At 34.1% G+C, this 25889-nt stretch overlaps 1 protein-coding gene across 3 annotated transcripts in view; it reads left to right on the top strand.

Annotated features, from left to right (window-relative positions):
• Positions 1 to 25889, top strand: part of LOC102687203 (potassium/sodium hyperpolarization-activated cyclic nucleotide-gated channel 1) — a 95461-nt gene that overhangs the window by 39940 nt on the left and 29632 nt on the right. For all 3 annotated transcript variants that reach the window (XM_006627142.3, XM_069186992.1, XM_069186993.1), the window contains exons 3-4: positions 1636 to 1797; positions 16005 to 16223. In XM_006627142.3, coding sequence (XP_006627205.1) covers positions 1636 to 1797; positions 16005 to 16223 — 381 coding nt within the window. The remainder of the gene's footprint in view (positions 1 to 1635; positions 1798 to 16004; positions 16224 to 25889) is intronic.

Genomic DNA, 25889 nt, shown 5'->3' with positions numbered 1-25889 from the left:
TATAAAACTAACAACAACCAAAAAGATCCAGGAAGAACAGGCATCTGTTGTGCCCAAAGTAATCCTAAATATATCAAACAAATCAAGTCTAAAAATATGTAAATACTGCTGCATTGCTATTTATCTCCTAACACCATACAGTATATGCTTGAACCAAGCAATAAAGGTTTACTTGTAAAAACATATTGTGTCAAAATACTTGTTTTTTAATGTTTTATTCTAAGTAAAAATTAAATGGTAGTGTTGTGCATTATTCGAGAATCTGTCTGCTTTTCATGTCTCAGTATCTGCAGCTCTTCTACTATACAGTATGTACTGTATGACTCACAGGAAAATGAGTAACTTGGGGGAAAATATATTTTCCACAGAGCAATAAAAACCTTGATTACAGCTCCACTAAGTGATGGGGAAGGGAATTGTACTGTATGACTGCTAGCCTAGGGCACCATCACAGCTGTAAGATATATATACACATCTTGAGAACCTCAAGGAACTCAGTGTCAGCAAGAAAACTAAGTTAACAAAAACTGTGCAGTACTTTCTCTTGCCTCATTCCCTTAAATTACAAGAGAAAACAGTTTTTTTTTTTCTGGAATGGAAAGTCTAACTGCATACGAGTTTGGAGTTAATAAACCACTGGGCTTTGTACTTAGGTCAGCATTACATACTGAGCATTTTATGCTTGAGACTTAATTTTGAGAAATATACTGTATGCCTAACAGATTTCACATACAGTATGCTGATTATATTTAAAAGAAAACTGAAAAATACATAATAATTTAAGGTTATGACCATTCATAGATATTACAGCAGGCTATGATGTGATACTTTATTATACAATATGATATGACACTATAAATGCAGTATACTGTACGTACTGTATGGTCAAGTGACTACAGAACTCTTTTCTGATGTTCAAACCCTAGATTAACCTCTAGTCGATTCATACAGTTAGAAAACCAGCAAGTATTTTTAAAAACCTATTTACTATAAAATAAAATTCTGCTTTGAAAAGCTCATATTTGAGTTAATAATTGTTTTAGTGATTTCTCTATTCAGGTGATCTTAAAGCTTTAATATTTGGATCATCAATCTTGCCATCGTTTTTGTGCTGTACAGTTACATTTAAAATTTATTTTAAAGAAAGATTTAGGAAATTTTAGGAAACAAGGACTATTAAAAAATCCTCTTTTTGTGTAATTTCTCTTGTTTTCACTAATTTTGCAACAGCTTGTGCATCCAAAAAATACTAAAAATAAACCTAGTGTGAAATTAAAGCTTATGAGACCTTAGTTTTGACAAATCCAAAGCCCTTGTGGTATTAGTGTTCAGTGCACCTGTCTTGGAAATTTAGACATTGTTTTCTAGTGATTTGGAACCCATGCCCAGTTTTGGATTTGACAAACAATATTATTTATTACAGCTTAATTAGATTGTCAACTTTAAATACAACCTAAAGATGTTTTTAATCTTAATCATACTGACAAATTACTTATCTTTTCTCTAATAAACATCTTACTGTAATTGGAACATTGTTTTCTCTTGTTTCTTTCTTTTGGGGCGATTTTACAGGGGACTTTGAAAGTAGCCATAACCAGGCCCTGGAATAAATCAGTTTGTCGCTTTTCTTTCCAGATCTTCCACATGACATATGATCTCGCAAGTGCAGTGGTAAGAATATTTAATCTCATTGGAATGATGCTTCTTCTTTGCCACTGGGACGGTTGTCTCCAGTTTCTGGTGCCACTTCTCCAGGATTTCCCTCCAGATTGCTGGGTGTCGCTAAACGGTATGGTTGTAAGTATTGTAAATTTTTCATGGTGTTTGTTTATTTTTTTCCTTTACATTCTATGGTTGTATCCAAGTGTTGTGCATCCTTTGTACTGTTTATATATATGTAGTTTTCAATTTCCAGTGCCATGATTCTGCTGTTTCATATCACAAATGTAGATAGACAGAGAACAGATGCAGTAGTTTAATATGTCAAACTGGGACCTCATTTGCCACACACAAGTATTTCCATAAAATCAGGACACGTATACAGCAGTTGAACTCTTGTTAAAGTTTCATTTTAACTTCAAAACATAGCTGTAGATCACATTCAATTTTCTCACAAACTAAGAAAAGTGAATTTCACAAGCAATACAATATTTGGTCTTACAAGTCAGACTATAATCAAGAATGATAGCGGCATTGTGATTTGCTACTCAGTTAGTACTGTATGTCTGCCATGATTGACTTCATTTTGGCTGGTCCTTTGGTCCAAAATAAACATTCTTCATAATAGACAGTAAGTAGGGTACACGGATGTGGGATCAAGTTTAGTACCAAAAGCTCTTATGTAGTAAACACAATAATTAGTTATGAATGCTTTAACCTTCTTTCTAAGCTAAATAAGTCCAAAGGTGTGGGAGAGCTTCCCCAATAACTTATTTGGAATTTGTAGACAGTTGTTGTTTACAGTATAGGTTTAATCATTTTTTCTTATGGAGAGGATTTTGTGGACCAGAGTTGGGTGCCTCTGCCATATAGGTGTAATGAAATACAATTTCAATGGTGATACATAACAACAAAGTGTCTGATATATTCCAATTCCTCCTCCATGAAGTACACTAGCATCTCACCCAACAACCACAACCATGTACTGTATGTTTCTAGCTCATAGAGGACACCTGAGAATCAAACCCACTAGTGGAATATGATGGTGAAATTAATAGTGCTTTGATAGAACCAGCAGCTAGGCTGGTCACATGCACACCAGTAGACATCTCTATATGAACAACATCTAAAAAGATCCCTTGGTACCAGGGAAGGTAGTGTTAATGTCATGAGGAAGTCCCCAATACAAATCAATATTTTTTGTCTCCATTACTATCAGGCAGTGAAACTTCTGAGCCATAGTTATAGAAACATACTGTACACAGTACATACTGTAGTACTGCATAAAAAGTTGCATAGGTACTGATGGCTACATCTAGAACTACATTATTAGGCTCAACCACATTATACATTATAGTGTTACTATACTGTAAGTGTTGGACTAGGTTTCACAAAGAAGGTAGGCCAAAGTTATGCTGACTAGGATATTTTTATTACTACATTCCATCTTTTAATCCTCCTCAGACCTCATCTGTTTTCCAAGAAAAAAAAAGACCCATTCTCCAACATGTAGTGATAGGAATCTTAGTAAATTGGATTTTTTTTATGTTTATGCTCACTGTGTATTTTATTATCTTGTTAACTGTTAAGCCTGGAACTTGGAAGGTTATACAAAAGTTGGAACTGTTCATTCAAAAAACTAGAAAACAGAATAAGATACAGTATGCATTCTATAAGCAAAATACCAGTGAATTAGTCACGAATAACACCAAATTGTAGTAAACCAGTTCACTTATGAATTGACTGTATTTGATATACTGTACTATTGATCAATATGTAATACACAGTATTGTCCATTTTTTATTAAAGTTTGTCATCTGTCATCATAGTTAAATCAGGTGGGTAGCTGCGTCAGCATGCACAGGCTGCAAAGGAACAAGTAATAGGTTTATTCCATGCTGAAAAAAAGAAGAAAGAGAACACAACGTTTCGGCTGTGGAACCTTCTTCAGGTTCTTCTAGGTTTTGTTATCAGCAAAGCCTTTAAATGGCATTTCCTCTTGAGTGGCATTGCAACCAAACTTGCACAGGATAAACGTAAAACAAAAAAAAAATGCAGTTTTTAAAAAAATCAGCTTTTGTTCCCTCAAGATAAATATGGTACGATGGCATAGACAAAAAAAAAACACAATGCAGTATAGTGGTTTTAGTATTAATTGATTCTATAACTCAACATTTTATAACACTCTAAGGCTTTGAGCTGTTGGTTACTAGTAATCTGACATTTTTCTTCTGAAATACTGAATCTTCAGTATTAAGTAATAGTTTAATATTGCAAGCTTTAGGTTCAGCTGAGGATTATACTTAAAAAATCTGAAAGCTTTTCTAATGAAAGAGATTTGTTTTACAAAGAAAGCAAGATGCCCGTATTTTTGTGACAGTAAAAGGTTGATGCCCAATTTAATGTAATCTCTGTAGCAATTTCTTTCTTGGCTTTCTTGTATTTTATGAGATTAGAATTTTAAACTTCATGTTGGTTGATTGATTTAAAGGTTGGATGACCTTTATAAGGAAGCACATATTAGAGTATTCCAAAGGTACATTCATTTTTTTTTTCTGGTTCAAGCATCTAAAACAGATTATTGTTTATCATCCGAGAACTCTTGATCTTAGTATGGCTTTTAGTAACATAAGAAAATATTAATTTAATGAGGGAGTTATATACTGTAATGACTGTTGTTACCATGTCACGGAGTCAAGCCTGCTAACAAATAAAGGAGTGACCCTGAGGTAACAGCTGCTTGTGATTCCATGTTCCTGGCAGGTGGAATCATTACAGTACTGTATATTACTTTCCTCTTGCCAGAACAATACCATATACACATTGGATCACTTGTTTGTCTTATGTAATTGCACTTGCAAAAACCTTCCAAAGCACCTATAGTACAGAAAAAAGAAATAGTAAAGACCATTACTAGTGTTTGCCCAAAAGGAGCAAGGCTGGGTTTAATGTTACTCTGCTTTCTGTTTTTTGAAATTTGTATAAGCACAAATAGCAAAACAGTTATTTTTGTTTATAGCTCTTCTAGATTTATAAAACAATGTTTACACAACAACAACATGCTTTCAGTTTTGAGGGATCAGTGGTTTCATTTTAGGTAGAACACAAGGTTTCCATATTCTTGCTAGTTTACAGCTCCTGTTCTATTTCATTATATTATTCTTTCTTCTGAAGAATTTGTTATACCAGAAAGGTGGATAGATAGACCTATACTGTAGATAATGATGACTGAGTGTATTACATACGTTACATGCTTTGTATATAATTCTGTGAAACACATCTTTAGTATCTGTTCTAAATTACTTTTCAGATTCCTGGGCTTCTTTTAGGGCCCTTGGAGTAATTGACCATTCAGTTTTTCAACATTCTCACAATGATTTGGTTCCACAGATTATAAATACTTTTACCTTTCCATCAACCCTGACAGTAATTTCATCTATCTGTGTTTTGTACCTGCTTTGAAGGTAAAATTAGAAATGGGTGAATCACAGCAGTAAAACGTTGATATCAGAAAACTCATCGTCTTGGGTGGTCTCTATTGCCCGAGAACTCAATTGTATGTCAGTTTTATTCTCATTAAGAGTGAAATGCAGCATCAGTCACACTTTGTTCTTAGAGTCCATTATTTACCCATAATGCTATAAATGTCTGAGATCTGTCTTAATTTGGCAGGGCTAGATATGTATTTGCCTTCGGGATGTTCAATAAGCACACAAAATAGGAGGTCACTGCAGCTCAATAAATGGAGCTTTTTTGTTATAAAGTTAGGTTTTGTAATACATTATAAAGAAAATGCTGTACTGTATACAGTACATAATTACACAAAATTAAGTAAAAATAATCGTCGTCCTTTCAATTTTATTCTCAATTGTTTATCTACTAAATATAGAAAAAACACTGTTCTTATTATTATACTGTACATGAACATTTCATTAAGAACCTTGTTTTTCAGTCAACACACACTTAGTGACATGAACTAAAATAGGTGCAGTACTAACAAACATCATTTGCAATTGATCTGTATTAATACAAAATAGTAAAAGTGGCTTTAATGTACAAAAAACTGTTCTATGATAAATTAACATAAGTGTCACAGAAACATAGACACGTACTGTATGTACAGTAGCAGTCCAGGTGATGAACCCTTGACAGGACACCAGTACCCACAGAGTGGACAGAGTGCACAGAAACAGGGTCAATTTAGATATTAAGATTTTTCAAATCTCACAGAAAATCCAAGAGAGAGAGAGCATGCAGACTCCACACAGAAGATATCCCATCCTTGAACAGAACCAGTGAGGCAGAAGCACTTACTGCCATAGCACCATGCTGCTGGTAAAACAAAAAGTAAAATATTTTTCATAACTTTTAGCAACTGTATTTTTGCAAACATATGCCTCAATAAGTTATACAATAGTCTTAATAACATACATTAAAAACACATTGTTTTTAAAACACATTAAATACACATTGTTTATTTGGAAGTAATATAGAAAGTGAATTTCAGATGTGTACTATGACAGCACAAAAAGTCTCAATTTTAGTTGCACAATGAAGGCCAACAGAACTCAGGTACTTTACAGGAATTTAGTGATGGAATAAACCCTTTAGACAGGCAGGCACTATTTCCTTTAAAGCCTTAAATATTTGTACAGAATCTTCAAATTAGCTGTGCGCTCACAAAAACTAGACCTGTATGAAACCCAGCTGCAGAAGACTGTACAGTACATACAGTTCAGTATTATAGCTTAGGAAGGACTGTAGTAGACACTTTATGATGAAATGAAAGCATGATCTACATCAGATATTATTTACAGTACATGGACTTCAAAAGGCACAGTTAAATTAAAAATAAATTTTAAAAGATTTCAACATATAACAGAGGAGTTAATACCCAACCCATTAATGGGTATTAATGACTAAACTACAGTAACAAAGCTATTTAAGCCATGCATGTGCAGTATGTCTCCATCAGGTTTTTTAAGCAATCTCAGAAAGTACAATTAACAATTACAGGATTTTTTGTGAATGTCTTTGAAAGCAGTGTGAATTTATGTTATTCTTTCTACAAGGATGCTTAGTTTCACTTAAGCATCTTCCGTGTTGAGTCATTACTCTAAATAATGGAAATACACTTCCTGTGGATGTAAGTCCAATAACTCAGACAGTTTCTAAACACTGAATGATTAGAAAGTGCAATAAGATTTTGTCACTCTAAATAAGTGAGTCCTGTCTCGCTTGTATATAAATATGTGAAAAATACTGTAACCAAAGTGTTCAATTTTATTATTATTAAATTCATTATAAAATTTATACATTATTAATTTCATGATACTTGGGATCACTACATACAGTACTTGTTTTCATTAACAATGGCAATGGTGAATGATTCAGCATTGAGTAGTACACACCCTTAAGAGTTTGTGGGTTAACATATTTAGACATACTGTAGCAGTAAAAACTGAATTAAAATGCCATTAAATACATTAACATATTAAATACTGCTTCACCATGTACTGTAGGTAAAAGTCTACAAGTTTACTCAATAGACAGTAAATGTGAATTAAGAATCGGGTTCGAACATAAATGGAGTGCTAAAGTGTTTGAATCTTTGAAACATTGTGTTTTTCATTTTAAATTGTATTAATGATAATGAAGTGAATCTTCAGAAGAAGACTGAACATCATCTGCAGTGGAAGGTTTTCTGCCCTCATATGGGCATTGGTATAGAGAAATATGGGCATCCCCTATCTGATTGATGGTATCTTTTCAGTTTTATGCTTGTATATGTGTGTGATAATTTTAAAATGGTTGCTTTAATTATCCTTTAGATTACAAGCATAAATACAGTATGAAACAGTTATTAACAAATATGTCATGCAGACATTAAGCTCTTATCCTTTGCTATGGACAGACTATTACATTACATTATTACGGACATAAATTTTTCTTTGTTTAATTTGTTGTGTCAAAGAAGATGGTCTACAATGTATTTTTATTAAATTGTACTTGCTCTGGATTATTGTCTTGAATAACTTCATACCTCATGTTATATACTGTAGTAATATTTGTTCCACTTATGTATTATTTTCTGTGGAGTCCCACCTCATTGGCACCTTTGATTTTTTAAAACATTATACATCAAAAGACAAAATAATGTTTTATATTAGATTCACATAAACGTACATTTCTTTGCTGATTATAAAAAACAAAGCAACGATATGGACTTACTACAGTATATGGATTTTAGATATTGATAAAATATTTCAAAGTCATTTTGAATAATTGATCATTCACGACTGACCAAGATTAACTTGAGTATTATTTTGCCTGTTTTACGAGCACTAGATCATCTGATTATTGAGAGAGTCAAAGTAAATTAACCTGCTGAATGTGAAGGCTGGTGAAAATTTTAAAAAAGACAAGACCATACAGCCAGACACACAGTCCGTCGACAATAAGCCATGATCTGGGAGTCAAGGTATCTTGCCAAAATCTACCGGGAGAGCCAGGTGTGTTTGTCTGCAGAACTCCTTGAACCTAACTTGCTGCCCTTCCTGAATGCTCATCCTAATTTGACAGCTACAGTATTCAGTAGGACCCTGCATGTCTTCCTACTGCTCATGTAACAGTAAGTTCTTTAGAGATGAGAATGTGATAGTAATGTTGTGGTTTATTAATCTCCAGGCATCAGTTCCACAAAACATCGGTGGCATTTATAGATGACGTGTTTCATCTAGGGGTCAAAGACCAGCGAACAGGCACATGCTTGTTCAGGCTCTAGCAGAGGAATGGGACAGATCCCAAAAGACAGCTTCTCCATCCAGATGCAAAGCATGTGCCACAGATGTACTGTACAGCTTCTATTACTAGTAATGGTGGCTAAACTCTCTACTAACCTGTGATTTTCAATTGCTAATTTATACTATGTTCAATGAAAAATAACAAAATTATTCCCACAACAAATTGTCATTTCCTGATCATATCTGTATTTGTAGCATTTATATGAAAAGTGTTATTGGATGCTCTGTAATTATTTTATTTAAATACAGTAATGCATGTGCAATTAAATGAGATAAAACTATAAAACTTCTGAAAGCTCTTCTATGGGATAACTGTATCCCATAACTACCTACAGTACCTCCCCTTTTCTCCTCCTTGCAGATCACAGACTAAAATTGCAACACAGTTTTTAATTGAGACCTTTGACTGGCACTGGTCTAACTTTGCTGGTCTCCTATGAACATAAGGACACAGAACATAAGAAGGGCTCCAAATGAGTGTAGGCTGTGCCTACATTTGATTTTAAATTTCAACAAAATCATTCCTGCAGCATGTAGAGAAACATTCCTATTCTTGCGTGCCATCAGGAGCTCTAATCAGAACGCAGCAGACTTGTTGATGTGTTGCTGAGCAATGGGGTGCTTCCGGACAGTTTCCAGGAGAGAGCTAGACTGCAGTGAAGGCAAAGCTGGTTGTGACAGAAGGACTGATATTCTCAGAAAAGCTGACAAACCAAATCTCCCCTAAGTTCCAGATACCAACAAGGCAAAGAACCCCAGTGTATACATTTCAAAAGGGTAAAAAAAAAAAAATTGTCTGACCTACTGTATTACTGTACCTTTGAAATAATTTCTAAAAATATGGAATATAAGTACTCAAATAATAAATATTTGTTATCAATTAATAATTATTAATTAAACAATTATAAACCATTTAACCCTGAATAAATAGCAATTCCTATGATATCAGAAAAAAGGTCTTTCATAAGGAAAACAGTAGAAATAATTTATTTAGTTACAAAAATAGAGCTGCAGTTTGTCTAGTTGTAAAAGACAGTATACTTTAGATGAAAATGCAGACAGTTCTTCAGCATGTTCACATTTAGTTTGTGAATGCAATGTTTTACAATTAATACATAATAATACATACATAATTAAATAAGTATCCTTAGGAATCTATTGAAGATTAATATTAATTCAAATAATTATTGTTGTGAGCAACTGACTCTTCAAAAAAAATCGTATTTAGTTCTGACACCTGTTAGAAAGAATGAAGCTATTTTTTTAATTAGTAAATTTAATTTAATAATAAATGTATAATTATGACGGCAAATTACATATACTGTATCATTTAATGTCAAATCCCATCATAACACTTGGGGTTTTATGAAAGTTCATACTTGAATGCAAGTTATCTGAATTTGCCGTATTTGTGAATATAAGATTGTTTTATACAGTACCTATTTAATTCTTTTATATGCATTTTTGTTCTTTTACATTTAGGTTCAATAAAGCACTTGCCATACCATTAGTTACTACATAGATTTAATTTAACTCTGAAAGGTGAACCAGAGAACTGTTTTATAAACAGACAAACAGAACTTATTTAGGCTTATAGACTAAATCTTTACATCTTGATATTTGTGTTCTGTATCACCAAGCACAAAGGCAGAGCAACCTACTGTATACATCGTGTCCTCCTAATCAAAGTCAAAAACTGTTTTTTTATTGATATAGCATTAAACCATAGAAACTACTGTTTTGTAAGGCTGCTTGGAATTCTGTTGACGAATAGTTTTAGAAATTACTCACACATCCTTTCTATATTTTATATGGTTTTCTTAAACTCATGTCTTAATGAGGACTTTATTAGCCGTGCTGCACCTTTAACACTGATTGAAGAACTTACATAAGACACAGTGTACACAATATTACCCCATTCTGTGTGTCTTTGATAAGAATTGTGCTTGTTGTGGTAAAATCTATTCATACAGACCTGAGGCTAGACATTAATATGCTGACAGCAATACAACAGATTTAGACTGAAAACCCACGACTCAGCAGGTTGGCTAGTTCACCTTCTCTCTGACTGGGTTAGTGTTGATTACCAAAATGTAAAAAGGCACATTGTTATTTTTCTCTAATAATTTAATGTTTAGAATTTACACACCATGCTTAAAATATACATGTATAATCCAATGATAAAAAAAAATATTATGGAAAATTCAGTATTAGCATATTTTTACAAGAAAATGTTTTGTTTTTTTTTGTTTTATTGTTCATACAGTACTACATACAGTATCATTAGATATTACAGTACATCCATTTATAGGCAAACTACAAAATATATTCTACAGAATATTTAAAAAATATAAAAAACCAGGATTGTATTTTTAAGGAGTGCTGAGAGATATTATATTATAGATGTGAACTAAACTTGAGGCTTTTATTAGAAAACCAGTGTCCCAGGGATACCTGATGAAAATATTGTCTCCTATAAGACACATAATACACCTGAGGGGACAGCAGATTTTCAACAAAAATGAAATATTCAGTGTATATGGACTTTATTGAACTATAATAATATAATAATATCTTAATAATAAGATTTTATTTTCTTTACTTTCCAAAATAAACAAATTACTTTCTGTGAATGTCTATTCTGATGCTTTTTTGTAATTTATATAAACAGTATCCTCAGGGAAATAATTTGCTTTCAACTTATCTACTCTTTTGAGGGAGGTTCTCTTTTCTGAGTTAAGAGGATTGGAGTTAACACCATCAAAAAAGGAAGCCTCCCTCAGCAGATTTTCAAAAGAAATCCTCAATGTTTTTCTCCTAAAGAATTCTGTAAGTGTCACATATATCTACCTTTGTTGAGTTAAGAAGTAAAAAATCTAATACTGAGACAAGCATTTATTAATGTTTGCCAGTTGTTGTGCTAGTTATGTTTTTATGTTTCTGATGTCACACCAAAGTTTTACATGTTATATGTTATATGCCAGTTTTGCTCTTTGCCTACTTCCCAAAAACTATTTGGAAAATATTGTTTTTATAAAAAACATTTTTTTTGTGAATTTATTTTATATTGTCAGGGAATTCCAAAAACCAACCACATAAGCAGCCTTTTGTATTTTTTCACAATTCTGTATCTCTCAATAATAACGTACTGACTTAAGAAATGACATGTTTAACTCTGTGACTTGAGGCAAATCAAACATCATTCCAAAGTTTTTTTTTTCTAGACTGCCATAGTAACATATTTGATGAGCAAGCAACAGGCTCCAAATGAAAATGAAAGTGTCTCCCCAGCCATTGTTTTCCAAAAGGCATCTACATGTACTACTACTCAATGTGTCAAGGAAAACCATTTCAGAACATGACTCTGGAATGAGTAGCACTTGTGTCTTGTTTTTTCTCTTTTTTCTCTTTCTATCAGGCTCAAAACTTTAACATACTGCGCCACACTCCCAACAAAAGAAAAATCCAGTTTTAAAAGACTGTTTTCAAATTGCAGTGATACAGTCTGAAGGGCCAAACTAGTCATAATTTACATCTTTAGCACATGCTATTTGTTTCGAAAGCTAATGTTTTATGTACAGTATATAGGTTTGTTTGGTTTGGTTGTTGAATGGATTGGTTAATACATACTGTACAGTTAGTGGTGAGAAAATGATGATTTTCACTAAATGTTGAGTTATCAGTTTGTTGCTCTGTGGTACACATAAACAAATGTGATACAGTATACATACTGTAGAAATGCTCTATGTTTAGAAACCAATTACATGTTAGAAAACTACAGTAGGTCTGTATTCATGTATACCAATATAGTATGAACGAACACCTTAATATAATATTCACAAAAAACACAATATATTTTGCCCAATATACTAGGAGCAGGTGTTTTGGCCTAAACCCAGTCTGAAGTACTGTTGTAATAACAACAATGTCACAATGTCTTTATATGTACTGTAAGTTGTTTTGATAAAAACATTAGGCAAATTCATGTAAACCAAGGAAGTATGCATACAAGCCAATGTGTAAAAAACAAAATTCCAACAATAGCCAGCTATACACTAAACAAAACATATACTTCAGACAAACATGCAAACGGATCATGTCAATTTTTATAGCCAATTTTTATAAACCTGTTTGGTCCCTTATATTACTGAGAAGAAATAGTTCCTGCTGATGCTTAGAATCCATTATCCATTTATTTGTATTCACACCTAAAGAGTAATATATACTACATGTATATAAATGCAGTGCAGAAAAAATATTAAACATTTTAGCTTTTTTTCAAAGCATTTGCAATGTACTGTGCATACTGCTGAATAGTATAATGTAGGATATATTATCTACATGATTAATAGCATGAAACTAGCTTTAACCTCTGGTGAACCTCATCTACTTAATCATTTGATAAGATAACGTTGCTACCATTAGTATCATGGTTGCCTCGAGACACAAAACAGCATTCCAGCCACCTTCAAAAAGCATATCCTGTGAAATGACTTCATCCTGCGTAATGTCCTTTGACTCATTGAATAACAATGAATTCCCTCCGTGTGGAAAAATGAAAGGTAGAAATTCCATAACAAATTGTTTTTTGTCCACTTGAGTAAATATAAGACATTAATTCAAGCATGGTTAGCTCTTTCTTTCTAACCTTTGAACAATGTGTTGTGGTGCCTCACAGTATAGCAGATGCTTGTAAACCGTTTTGCTTGGTGACTTGAGAGGTTTTTTTTAGAAATAATATAAAAGCTCTTCATTTACAAAAAAAGAAACTTATTGATGCCTGAAATATTAATGAGCACTGATTCCTACAGCCAATCTCATTTACATTTTTATGGGCGAGAGCTCCACAAATTATTTTCTAGGATGAATGTTCAAAAGTGAATTCTAGATTTTTAATGTTCCTTCCCAGGGGCCTGAGCATCAGTCAAGTCAAAGGTCTGTATTGCCCTTGGAGGAAGTAATCTTACTTCACCATACTGGCAAAAAATGGATGGTCAGATGAGGTTTTTATTGCTTTAGTAAGTATGTACAAAATGAAAAACAGCTTAAGGTTTTTTTAAATACTTCAAAAAAGAGATAATAAACAGCATACTGCAAAGTTCTATTTTGTAATTGATTACATTTTTTTTAATGCAATGGAGCTACAGTACCTACTGTACTGTGATTGAGCCCACTGAATAACCATGTTCTGCAGCACTGTAAGCAATTCAAGGAAATTAGAAAATCAAAGTGTACCAATAAATTTGTATATAATATTTATTTTTTAATAACTTATTTAACACGGAGAATTACATTGCAGATTAATTGAAAATGGGGATATGCCCCCAGCTGATGTATATTCTAAGTGGTGAATTGTAATGTGATTGCCATTTCAAACATTGTTAGAAAATAGCATCACAATAGCAGAATGAAGCTTGCATTCTTACTGCGTCATACTCAATACATTTATAGTATTTGCCTATTTTCCACAAAATGACACCACTTTATGATACCTTCTCTAGAACTTTACTTTCTTTCTTATAAAGTTTATGAAACTGTTAGATACATCATTGTGCCTGGGAATAGTTTCCCTTTAAGATCATATACTGTATTATCATGTGTTAAGTGTAGTATACATGTATACAGTTCAAGGAATAAAATGGGTGAAGTAATTTTGCATTTTAATGTTAATTTAAATTGCCTGTACATACCTCCTTGTGAAGTCAAATACCCCTTTATAAAGACGACAAACAATTTGCATTGTTGTGAGAGAAGTGTGGAGTGTGGTTAGTGTGGACAATATCAGGAAACTATCAAGAAAATCATGGTGCCAGAGCAACAGGGTAAGGATCCTGTCTCCTTGACCAGCTTTTTTAGGCACTGCAGTGACAAGTTTTTGAAGATTTGATGTCTCATGTAGTGATGTCTTTCACCAAATTAAACTTCCAAAGTCATCATTTGGAAAAGGAGCAGTGTAGGAACAAAATGGAAAATTTGTCATCCTTGCATGTTGTGCTCACATACAGCATTAGTTTAAAGTGTGAAGTTTCAAAGGAACCTCTACATGTTCCCACACACTGAATTATTTATGTTCTCTGTTAGTGGCCTCTGTAATCTGCCTTAATTCATGAAATGAACCTCATTATTGCACAGGTCAAGCATGTGGAACTTTAGTTTCAGATCTGTGAAACTGTTTATCTCAAGAACAAATGGTTAATGGAATGATAATCAGCTAGACGTACAGCAGAAGGCTACTTACCACATAAGGTGTTACTGCCCAAGATGCTTAATTAGTCATGGTGTGTGTCTTTTTGTCAGGAAGAGACAATGACATAAGCCTGAGTGATGATGACTTTGCCTGTTGTCACTACTGATCTGTTTACTAATATCGTCAAGGACTGCCTTGGTATACAGTCATTTATGTTTCTGTTTTGGATATGAAGTGCCAGATTTTACAGAAAGTGTTAAAGTGTAAAACCACTTCCAATGTGGAATTACGAATTGAAACACTTCTCCAATGCACCCATGTGCAGAGCCATTTTGACACATTGCAAACTCCCAGTGCCTAATAGTTAAATAGTCTCTTTAAAATCATCACCAACCAAAAATCAGGGGGGTATTATTATTTTTTAATTAAACCAACATTAAACTGAAATAGAACATTAAGAGCCATGTTTGAATAAAAAATCTCCAGGACTTATTTATTCAGGACTGGAAACCCCTGGCTAAGATAAACACTTCTGACGCAAGCATACAGTAGCTATTGTATAAAAAAGTCCTTCTTGTTGTGGGATATTGGAGTTCATCTCTGTTTTCTTTCATCTTCACAGGTTGGCTGAACTATTTGCCAACTGTGTTAGCTTACTTAAAAAAATGATATATTGTACCTGTACATGGGAGCATTCACACAGTTTTAATGGCATCCTCTGGGGATAAAATTAAATTCTAAGAAATATGTGCTTCATTATCATGTGCTCAACCAGACATAACTTTACTAAAATACATTTTATCATTTGTAAGGTCTTCCCAACAGTAAGTGTTAAGTGAATTTAAAGACACTCTGTATATTTGGCTGTCACATTCACAGCTGTAAATACAAACAATCCATCAGCTGGCAGTAAGGCTTACTTGGGAAAAGTGACTGCAACAGATTGTTGGGAGGAAAGAATAGCATATACAGAATAGGTAATCAACATGTTTATACTTTTCTGCATTTCCAAGTAATTTCATGTAACATTTGGTGATGTATCTTCATTGTGCATGCCAAATCTAGGCAAGGCTTTTCTTTTCTCTTCTATTCTGAAATGTCCCAAGGCTGAACAGAAAATAAAATTCTGCAGTTTAAAAGAAATGGAAGTAATAGATGTTGATTAGCATGCTTACAGCCATCAAGTTTCTGTACTAAAAAACAATTGCTCAAAACTTTCTGATTATAAACTGGTGTATCTTTCCTCTCATGCATGAAGGGGATGTGAGCAGGATGTTCTCTTAAAATCCAGTGATCCATCAAAGAAATTGCCTTAAACCTTGCACAATATCATTCTCCCCCTTTCTCGCTTTCAGAATGACTCCTGGGGTAAGCAGTATTCATATGCCCTCTTCAAAGCCATGAGCCACATGCTGTGCATCGGGTATGGTGCCCGTGCACCTGTCAGCATGTCTGACCTCTGGATTACCATGCTGAGCATGATTGTGGGTGCCACCTGCTATGCCATGTTTGTGGGTCATGCCACCGCCCTTATCCAGTCACTGGACTCTTCACGCCGGCAGTACCAAGAAAAGGTAAACACACTCTTTTTTCCATCTGGGATCTGTTCTAACAATATGTTGTGAGCCCCACGCAGCTCTTGTCTGTCCATGATAGAACCTGCAAATGCACGACTGTTTTTTCTGTTCTTGTTTAATTACCTAAAGTAGATTTTTCTAATGAGCAAAAAAAAAAAGAATTTCTAACATGACACGCTATGTTATCCCACTACTTCACTGACTTTTAGTTTGTTTCCACATAAACTTGGGGCACTTACTGTACTTTGTGGAGTTTGCATATGTGCATATGGGTTTTCTCCTGGTGCCCTGGTTTCCTTTCATCTCCAAAGACAAGCTAGCCACAGTAGATTTGATTGGCTGCCCTATGTTTTGTCTTTCTTTCATTGATCTGAGATGGACTGGCACACTGTTCATGGCAAGAATGGTCATATGATTTCAGTCCTGCACGTGTGTGTTTCCTCACAAAGGTCGAGTGAGAAATTAAAGATAGATAGCTATCCCCCAGGATTAAGCCTTTCAATTTTACTTTTTATGGAATATAATAATGGGTTGGTAATAAAAAGCAATAAAATCAAATTATAGTTTTTAAGGCCAAGTCTATTATGTTGTGTGCATTGTGAATTCATTAGGGATTTATATTTAGTGTCTAAATTACTTCTAACCCCACTGAGTATTTACTTATGTTTGTTTCTGAAAATGATACTGCTGTGACAATATTTATGGCTAGATTTTCTTTCAGGATGTTTCAAGTACATTTCTATCCAGCACAAACTGATTATTTTGAATAGTTTTCATTTGCATTACAGATTAAAGTATTAACAAACTATATGTTTAAAATGTAGTCTATATTCAAGTCTACACACTTTCATAGTAAAACCAGTACTATAGCAAAATATGTTTTATTTAAATTCCCATTATCACGATAGGCAAATGTTGGAAAAGGCAAATTCATTGTACTGTAGCTACAGTGCCTTGCGAAAGTATTCGGCCCCCTTGAACTTTTCAACCTTTTTCCACATTTCAGGCTTCAAACATAAAGATATAAATTTTTTATTTTATGTGAAGAATCACCAACAAGTGGGACACAATTGTGAAGTGGAACGAAATCTATTGGATTTTTGAAACTTTTTTAACTAATAAAAAAATGAAAAGTGGGGCGTGCAAAATTATTCGGCCCCCTTGCGTTAATACTTTGTAGAGCCACCTTTTGCTGCGATTACAGCTGCAAGTCGCTTGGGGTATGTCTCTATCAGTTTTGCATATCGAGAGACTGAAATTCTTGCCCATTCTTCCTTGCAAAACAGCTCGAGCTCAGTGAGGTTGGATGGAGAGTGTTTGTGAACAGTTTTCAGCTCTTTCCACAGATTCTCGATTGGATTCAGGTCTGGACTTTGACTTGGCCATTCAAACACCTGGATACGTTTATTTGTGAACCATTCCTTTGTAGATTTTGCTGTATGTTTGGGATCATTGTCTTGTTGGAAGATAAATCTCCGTCCCAGTTTCAGGTCTTTTGCAGACTCCAACAGGTTTTCATCCAGAATGGTCCTGTATTTGGCTGCATCCATCTTCCCCTCAATTTTAACCATCTTCCCTGTCCCTACTGAAGAAAAGCAGGCCCAAACCATGATGCTGCCACCACCATGTTTGACAGTGGGGATGGTGTGTTGAGGGTGATGAGCTGTGTTGCTTTTACGCCAAACATATCGTTTTGCATTGTGGCCAAAAAGTTCAATTTTGGTTTCATCTGACCAGAGCACCTTCTTCCACATGTTTGGGGTGTCTCCCAGGTGGCTTGTGGCAAACTTTAGACGAGACTTTTTATGGATATCTTTGAGAAATGGCTTTCTTCTTGCCACTCTTCCATAAAGGCCAGATTTGTGCAGTGTAAGACTGATTGTTGTCCTATGGACAGACTCTCCCACCTCAGCTGTAGTTCTCTGCAGTTCATCCAGAGTGATCATGGGCCTCTTGGCTGCATCTCTGATCAGTCTTCTCCTTGTCTGAGCTGAAAGTTTAGAGGGACGGCCAGGTCTTGGTAGATTTGCAGTGGTCTGATACTCCTTCCATTTCAAGATGATCGCTTGCACAGTGCTTCTTGGGATGTTTGAAGCTTGGGAAATCTTTTTGTATCTTTTGCTTTAAACTTCTCCACAACAGTATTACGGACCTGCCTGGTGTGTTCCTTGGTCTTCATGATGCTCTCTGCGCTTTCAACAGAACCTTGAGACTATCACAGAGCAGGTGCATTTATACAGAGACTTGATTACACACAGGTGGATTCTATTTATCACCATCAGTCATTTAGGACAACATTGGATCATTCAGAGATCCTCGCTGAACTTCTGGAGTGAGTTTGCTGCACTGAAAGTAAAGGGGCCGAATAATTTTGCACGCCCCACTTTTCATTTTTTTATTAGTTAAAAAAGTTTCAAAAATCCAATAGATTTCGTTCCACTTCACAATTGTGTCCCACTTGTTGGTGATTCTTCACATAAAATAAAAAATTTATATCTTTATGTTTGAAGCCTGAAATGTGGCAAAAGGTTGAAAAGTTCAAGGGGGCCGAATACTTTCGCAAGGCACTGTATATGTAAGCGTCATCATCAGTGCAAAGAACTTATACTTATACAGGCATAAACATACTGTAAATCATGTGCCACTTCCTTAATCAACCTGGCTTTTGGCTTTTCAATGAAGTCTTTTTCTGATGTGGACTCTTAACACATTTGACAATGTATTCTCCTACCTATGTCTTGAAGCATTATTTGTAAATCTTTGCCAACTGCGTTCACTATACAGTAGCTCAACAGACAGCTATACTAAAGTTTAATGAAGATTTTGATAATAACAATGATATCCTTGGGTGTGAATCCTTAGCTCTGTTTTTATTAAGTCAGTTGGGCCATTTGGGAGCATTCTATTTTGGTTTTGGGTCTAAACTCTATCAGTTGTACCATTTTGTATTGATTTATGTTATTGTTGAAACCCATATTGTAAGAAGGTATTTTCTGTGTAATGATAACAAATTGCTAATGATGTACTTTGTAATGTACTAAATATTATATACTGTAAATCCTCAATTCTTTCATTTCTAAAAGATGGAAGAATGTAATTTACTAAGCTTTGCTAATGTCTTAATAAAGGAAGAACAAACTCAAAAGAATAGCTAGTGCTATAATTGTGCTATAATTTACGCAGACAGAATTCTTTGTGGTCTTCTTATCAACAATATAAAATAATATGTATTTATCATACTGAGTATAGAGCACATATATTCTGCTATTGTTCCTTAATGGATGAAAGTTCTATTGGAAAACTGCTATCTTATTAACTGAAATAATAAAAATAGTGATGAGGCAGCCAAAGTGCAGGGCTTTCTGAAGAATTTTGCTTAGAGTAATGTGCAAAAGAAGGGTTTGCAGTAGTTTTTGTAATAAATGTCCCTGTAGTCTGCTGAATAGGATGCTGCTGCCAGCTCTAAATGTCATTTGATCACTCAGGAAGAAAGACATTGAACAGCCATGATCAGTTTGACTGGCTCTAATCTAGCTAGCCAACTTGTGTGTCGTGGGCTCCACATCCCTGATCCAAACCCTGAGGCTGATAACTTTTGCTGAGCTGTAGCTAATCAGTTTATGTTCTGAATAATAAAATGGAAAACCAATCCCCCCACACACACTAGATCTAATGTTTGCACTAGACTAGGCATTGCTTAACAAACACAAAAGTTCATAATGTGGAAGTATTTTTTTACATTTTGTATCTTTCAATTTCTCTTCAAAATGGTAGACATCAGGATTTTATCAGGATTTATTAAAGTTTTTTATTTGTTTTATTTGACTGTGTTTTCCCCATTTAATTCCCATTTTGTTCAAATTTTGTGCAGCTGTTCGGTGTTATATTGCAAATGCATTAGAATGTTTTCATTTCCTAAGCTAGAAAATAAGCATTAATTTTTTGACAAACTATGATCCAATTTATCACAGATTTAAACAAATCATCAGAGGTTTTTAATTTCATGTCTTAGGTTGCCATCTGTTACTATTAAATATTTCAATCTCTTGAACTGGCATAAAGAAAATATAAAAAAATCCATCCATCCACTTCAATAATTAGCCAAGATAGGATACACCCTGTATCTAACCTGACAATTGCTACATGTCCATGACAACTATTTTGGTAGTGTGGTGGTAGGGGTGGGAAAATACAAACAGGTTGAACTCCAGTTCAGCAGTAAAGATACTGTATAATATGGGGCTTTATTTACAGTGAAAAAAAATGCCTAATATTTACAAACAAAACTAAAAGTCATTAGATAAACGTTGAAATGGTGTGGTAAGGGGAAAGCAAGTCAACAAGAAATAGCGCACACCTACCTCATAACACAAAAACAACTAGCTGAATATGATCCTCCTTCAACAAAACACTTATGCTATAACCAAGAAAATGACTAGTTTTCTCAACTCCAACTCCCAACCAAGATAATTTATCAATCATTTTTTTAAATCCTGACCTCTGCTCACTCACCTTACCAAACGGTAAACATGCAAGCAATTTAATGTCAGGATACACTTGTCAGAAACTGTGTGATGCACTCATACTGTACACATGCATACGGAATACAAGTTAGCACTTCCTGTTAATCCCTACTGCATGACTTTGGACTGTGAGAGAAAATGTGAATGATGCAATTAAATGAAGTCGCTGCTGTTTTAGAGGCTATAAAAACAAATGCGTATACAATATTTAATAGTTTGCATGGAACAAATAAAGATAGGTTACATTAAAGCAGTCCCCTTTTTCATCTGTCTCTCTCTTTTGGTTGTCATGGAACGGTAGAATTTGTTAATCAATCAGGTAGCACCTCTGTTCCATTGCGTGTAGTTGTTCCATTGTGAGCAGTGGTTAGGGATTCTGGTTTTGTAATTGGAAGGTTAAGGGTTCACAACACAGGTGAGAAATTGCTATTGTACATTTGAACAAGAATTCACCCAAATTGCTTCAGTAAATACACAGCTCATTTATAGATACTGTACATCTATAAATGGGTTCAAGTGTAAATTGCTTTGGATTAAAGTGTCGACCTCATACATTAGTAATAATTCATACTAAAACATCTTTGTGTCTACGGAGATGCAGTAAGTTTATGGAAAGGTCCCTATGGTAATCTGGCAAATAAAAAAATGTGAATGAATTTGGCTAACTAAACTGTTCTTTAACTGTGTCACATTTACCTCTTACCATCAGAAGCCATTTTTATAAATACTGTATATGCATTAATAACAATATTAAAACCTGGAGCTAAAATAGACATTTACTGACTTTAATATTCTTAATTGTTGCTATTAATATTTTCTCTTAAGTATAAAACTGATTAATGCAGCCCTAAGATTTAAATTTGATTAAAAAAACAATCATTGAACATGGCTACAGGTACCGCTATAACTTGAATATACTGTATTGTCAACTTTTTGTAGGAAGATAGGAAAGGTAAAAAAAGAAGTGTCTAAAAGTGAGGGGAAAACTAAATTGGTCTATAGGCAGAATTTTGTATCCTGTTTTATATGGGAGGAATGCCCTAAGTACTGTATATCGGGAATTTAGATTTGTTTTTATTCAAGTAACATGCATTAATTACTGAAGCTCGTATAACAAAAAATAAACATCTACAGTATATACTGTATACAGTATAATGCAAACCTCATAATGTGTGCAAAAGATATTCATTTGATTATTAGATTTCTGTATAATACACTTTAAATATTTTTAGAGTCTATGGTATCCAATCCAGGGTGTATCTTGAATTGCGCCCTATTCCTTGCTGGGGTAGGCTGTAGCTCCTGTTTTGAAAGAAGCAGCTATAAAATGGATGGATAAAATGGTGTGTTTTGTCTAAACATTGATAAATAAATAAAACTGAGTAACTAGCTAATATGTACAGTATGCTTTATGTGTGCATGTGTGCACTAATTAGTGAATATTCACTGGCACTAGGCTTCATGTTCAAACTTTCAGTATGGAAAAATAATCAGAAGTTTACTAGGTGGTAGACAAATGTGTTTCAGGCAGAAGCTTTTCACCTTGAAGGCTTGCAAGGTACAATAAACTGTAGTATTAATATATTAGTGATATATTAGAATTTTTTTTTATATTTGAATGTATGGAAACTTTTTGCTATTTCAAGAATAATGTCCGTGTCAAATGTATGCTTTAAAACAGACATTTTAAATATAGACATATTGCAGGTTTCCAGATTCAAAGGGTGATGATATTTGTCTTCTTGTACAGCACCTTGCAGTGCAAAACAGCATACTGTACATTAATGGAAAACCTGCATAAATCCCTGAAGAATATAATGTGCACATTTGTATAATACTGCTATAAATAGAAAATATAAGAGAACAAAAACAATGAATAAAGTTTCTATCAGTGTGAATAGAGGGCAATACTGAAATACTGAAAAAAGAGAAAACTAAGCCAAAAACAGCGACATGCTGTTAATAAGGAAACCCTTATAAGAGGTATATTTGTGATTAGGTAATAATAAAATATTATTAAAGATGATTGTTTATAAACGTAAACATTTAAAAAATAACTGGTTAATTAAAATATCAATATAAATATCAATGAATCAATGAATCCTAACAGTATTATCAATACACATTAATAAAATATTGACAATATTAAGAATATGAATATATAAGATTTGCTGATAAAATTGTTATAAACATCCTAACAACCTTTCATAAGTGACTTCTCTAGAGAGTGAGAAAGCTGAAGGGGGCAAAGGCAGAAATCTGGTACTGTACTGTACATCATATCAAGATCAAAATGTTTCTCCAAACGTTCTGCTGAACTAGCAAAAGTCAGCAAAATTTAGAACCCCTGCAGTAAAATGAGTCACTGCAGCCTCAAATAAGCAGCCTTTTACATGATCTTATTGAGTTAATAAAAAGTAAAACCACATTAAAGTAAAGATTGTTTATACTGTGTAGTCAGTGTAAGCATTACAAAGTGACGAGATCATCAGTATGTTGTACTTGGAAACGTAAGAACTAGAATACACTAAGTACATGTACAGTACATAACCAATTATACTGTTAGTCTACATATTCTGCAACAGAAACCTCATGTGATGACCAGTTTAAAGGAGATATGCTCCTGTGCTTGATTTTTTTTTCCTTTTAAATGATTGCATATCTCCTAGCAATGCGTAAAACCAAAGTAATAAAGCATTTTGTAAACATTATATATAGGTAGATATACAGTATACAGTATATCCATCCAGTAACAGACGACTGCATATTTCTTGTTAGAGCTACACCAAGTTGAATTCTATCCTGGAAGCATAGATTTCAAGGGAAGACAACACCTTGGTTTGAATGGCAGCCCATAGAGGTTCTTATTTACTGTATGTTTAATCATTTAAAGGTATTGTACTTTTTTGTAGTGCACTGTGGCTAGCAATGACAGTTGTGTGGGCAGCATAGTTATTTCATTCTTTTCAGTCAGATAAGTACAGTATGTGAAGATGACTGCTCATTTTCAAAGGATTTAATGTATACATAAACAACTGCATTTTAAGAAGAAGACTGTGGCCATTGTAAATAGAAAGGCATCATAGAAAGAAACCAAAGCAGCAGTGTTCTATAAGGGTTGGGGTGTGGAACAAACATTGTAGCCTGCTGAAGATATGTTTTATGGATGCAGAACAAGTTAAGAACATGCAAAATCTTTGAAAGGTGTCGTACTGTATGTTGAGAATTTCACAAGCTGTCTAATTTATTTAAAGTAGTTTTACACTTTTGTGGGAGGCACATAACCTTTATAGAAATGTTTTTACCTTAAAGACATTGAACAATATATTCTATAATTCCTGGAACTAAAATACAACTGTACTCCGTAATTTTATATATACAGTATAGCATCAGTATCATACACACGGTATGTACTGTATGGTATGTATTTAGTCTGATACTTGGGTGTGTTCAACATAGAGTAAGTGCAGACATATATATGCCGTACAGACTTATCACTTTGTGAAACATGCTATGACAGAAGGCATCTGGAGTACAGCACATGCATGTTTTATAAAACTGCCACAGTAGATGAAAAAGGATTAGCAAGGCTGTTTTAATATTTGATCAACGTGTTTATAAATCTGATGCCAAACCCATCTGGGGGATCAGGGCAAAATGCCACTACTGTGACTGATCTCCATTTGAAAGTTGAAACGTTGTAAAAAAATTATTTAAACACCATTTTGCGCCCGATGTTTATTCGATTTTTCTCAAAAAACCCTTGTCTTATCACTTTGCAGCAGCAACTAGAAATCCACGAGAAACAATATTTGCTACGGCTCTTGTTTGATCAATTTGATTTTCATGTTGCTTTCTGTGTCATCTGTAGGTTACTTAAGATAGTGGTCTATCTTTGAGTTTCTGATTACAGGCTGTAGTCTGAAGAGGTGGTATTTATTTACTTGGGTAAAGTTCTGCCAACTGCCATTCATACAAGTGTTATATAACTGTGCCAATTTGTAAACGTAGTCTCACTCTCTGGCTTTGATAGATGAGTTGCTTTTTGGACCACTTCCTTTCTTGAATGCTTTGGAAATGCCTTTTGTTCTAGTAGCTCACTTTCATAAAATGTGTGGTTCAATGCTCTACAGTCTGAAATGAGACTCATAAATAAATAAACACAAAAGCCCAACAGGTAGTTTGAGGGATAGTTCCCCTTTCTTTATTTTCTTAATAATGAAATACATTCTTTATATTCAATGTAATATACAAAATAGTTACGTATCTTAATTTGATGATGTTGGAGCGGTGAACTGTGTAAACATACAAGTTGCAATGCAATGAATAAAAAAAAGCATAAGTCTTTGGCTGCAGAGCCTTCTTTAGTTGCAGAGAGCAAAATGTTGTGTTTTTTTATCTTTTCTTTTTGCTTTTATGATGGAATTAACTTCTGCTAGCAGTTAGTTTGAGGGACATGTTTGAGTACTTCATTTTGCTGGTCTCATACTTAATTATTTAGTTTTATTTTGATTACATATTTTTGCTAAATAAATAGATGGCTTCCTAACACCCCTAAATGATATAATGTTCTGTTCTCCATCAGCAGGTTTTCTTCCGGAGCAGCTCATCTTATACTATGGCTTTAAAAGGCAGTTATTTAATCCATGCCAAATTGACTAATACTCTGAGACACCCTATTTTCTGGAACATTACATTAATTACCCAGCACCTTGAACTAAATTATAGCTCCATCACATTTAACTTACATAATTTCAAATGGCTGACTTAAGGCTGGATTTCTCATTCTAGTGATGTATTATTTCATTTCCATGCCATTGTTAGTGTTAGTAAGTCCTTAATTATACAGGAACGAACTCCACTGAAAAGTCTGCTGAATCTGCACTTTGTAACATTATGAAGGCAGAGCAATGCTTCCCATGGGACATCTAGATTTACCTACATCCTCACCTGCCACCTGCTCATTCCTCACAGCAGCATGCTGTCATACTGCTTCCTGTGCAAGACCAACTGATTCCCTGAAAGAACATACTGTACTGTGTGAGCAATCACTTTCCAACAAATAAGTAAATTCTACATTCCTGTTAATTAATTGCTGCATTCATATGAATCTTACACAATACAGATATTTAACATTGTT

The sequence above is a fragment of the Lepisosteus oculatus genome, chromosome 3, assembly GCF_040954835.1.
Source record: "Lepisosteus oculatus isolate fLepOcu1 chromosome 3, fLepOcu1.hap2, whole genome shotgun sequence".
NCBI lineage: Eukaryota > Metazoa > Chordata > Actinopteri > Semionotiformes > Lepisosteidae > Lepisosteus > Lepisosteus oculatus.
This window is presented reverse-complemented; position numbering and strand designations above follow the sequence as displayed.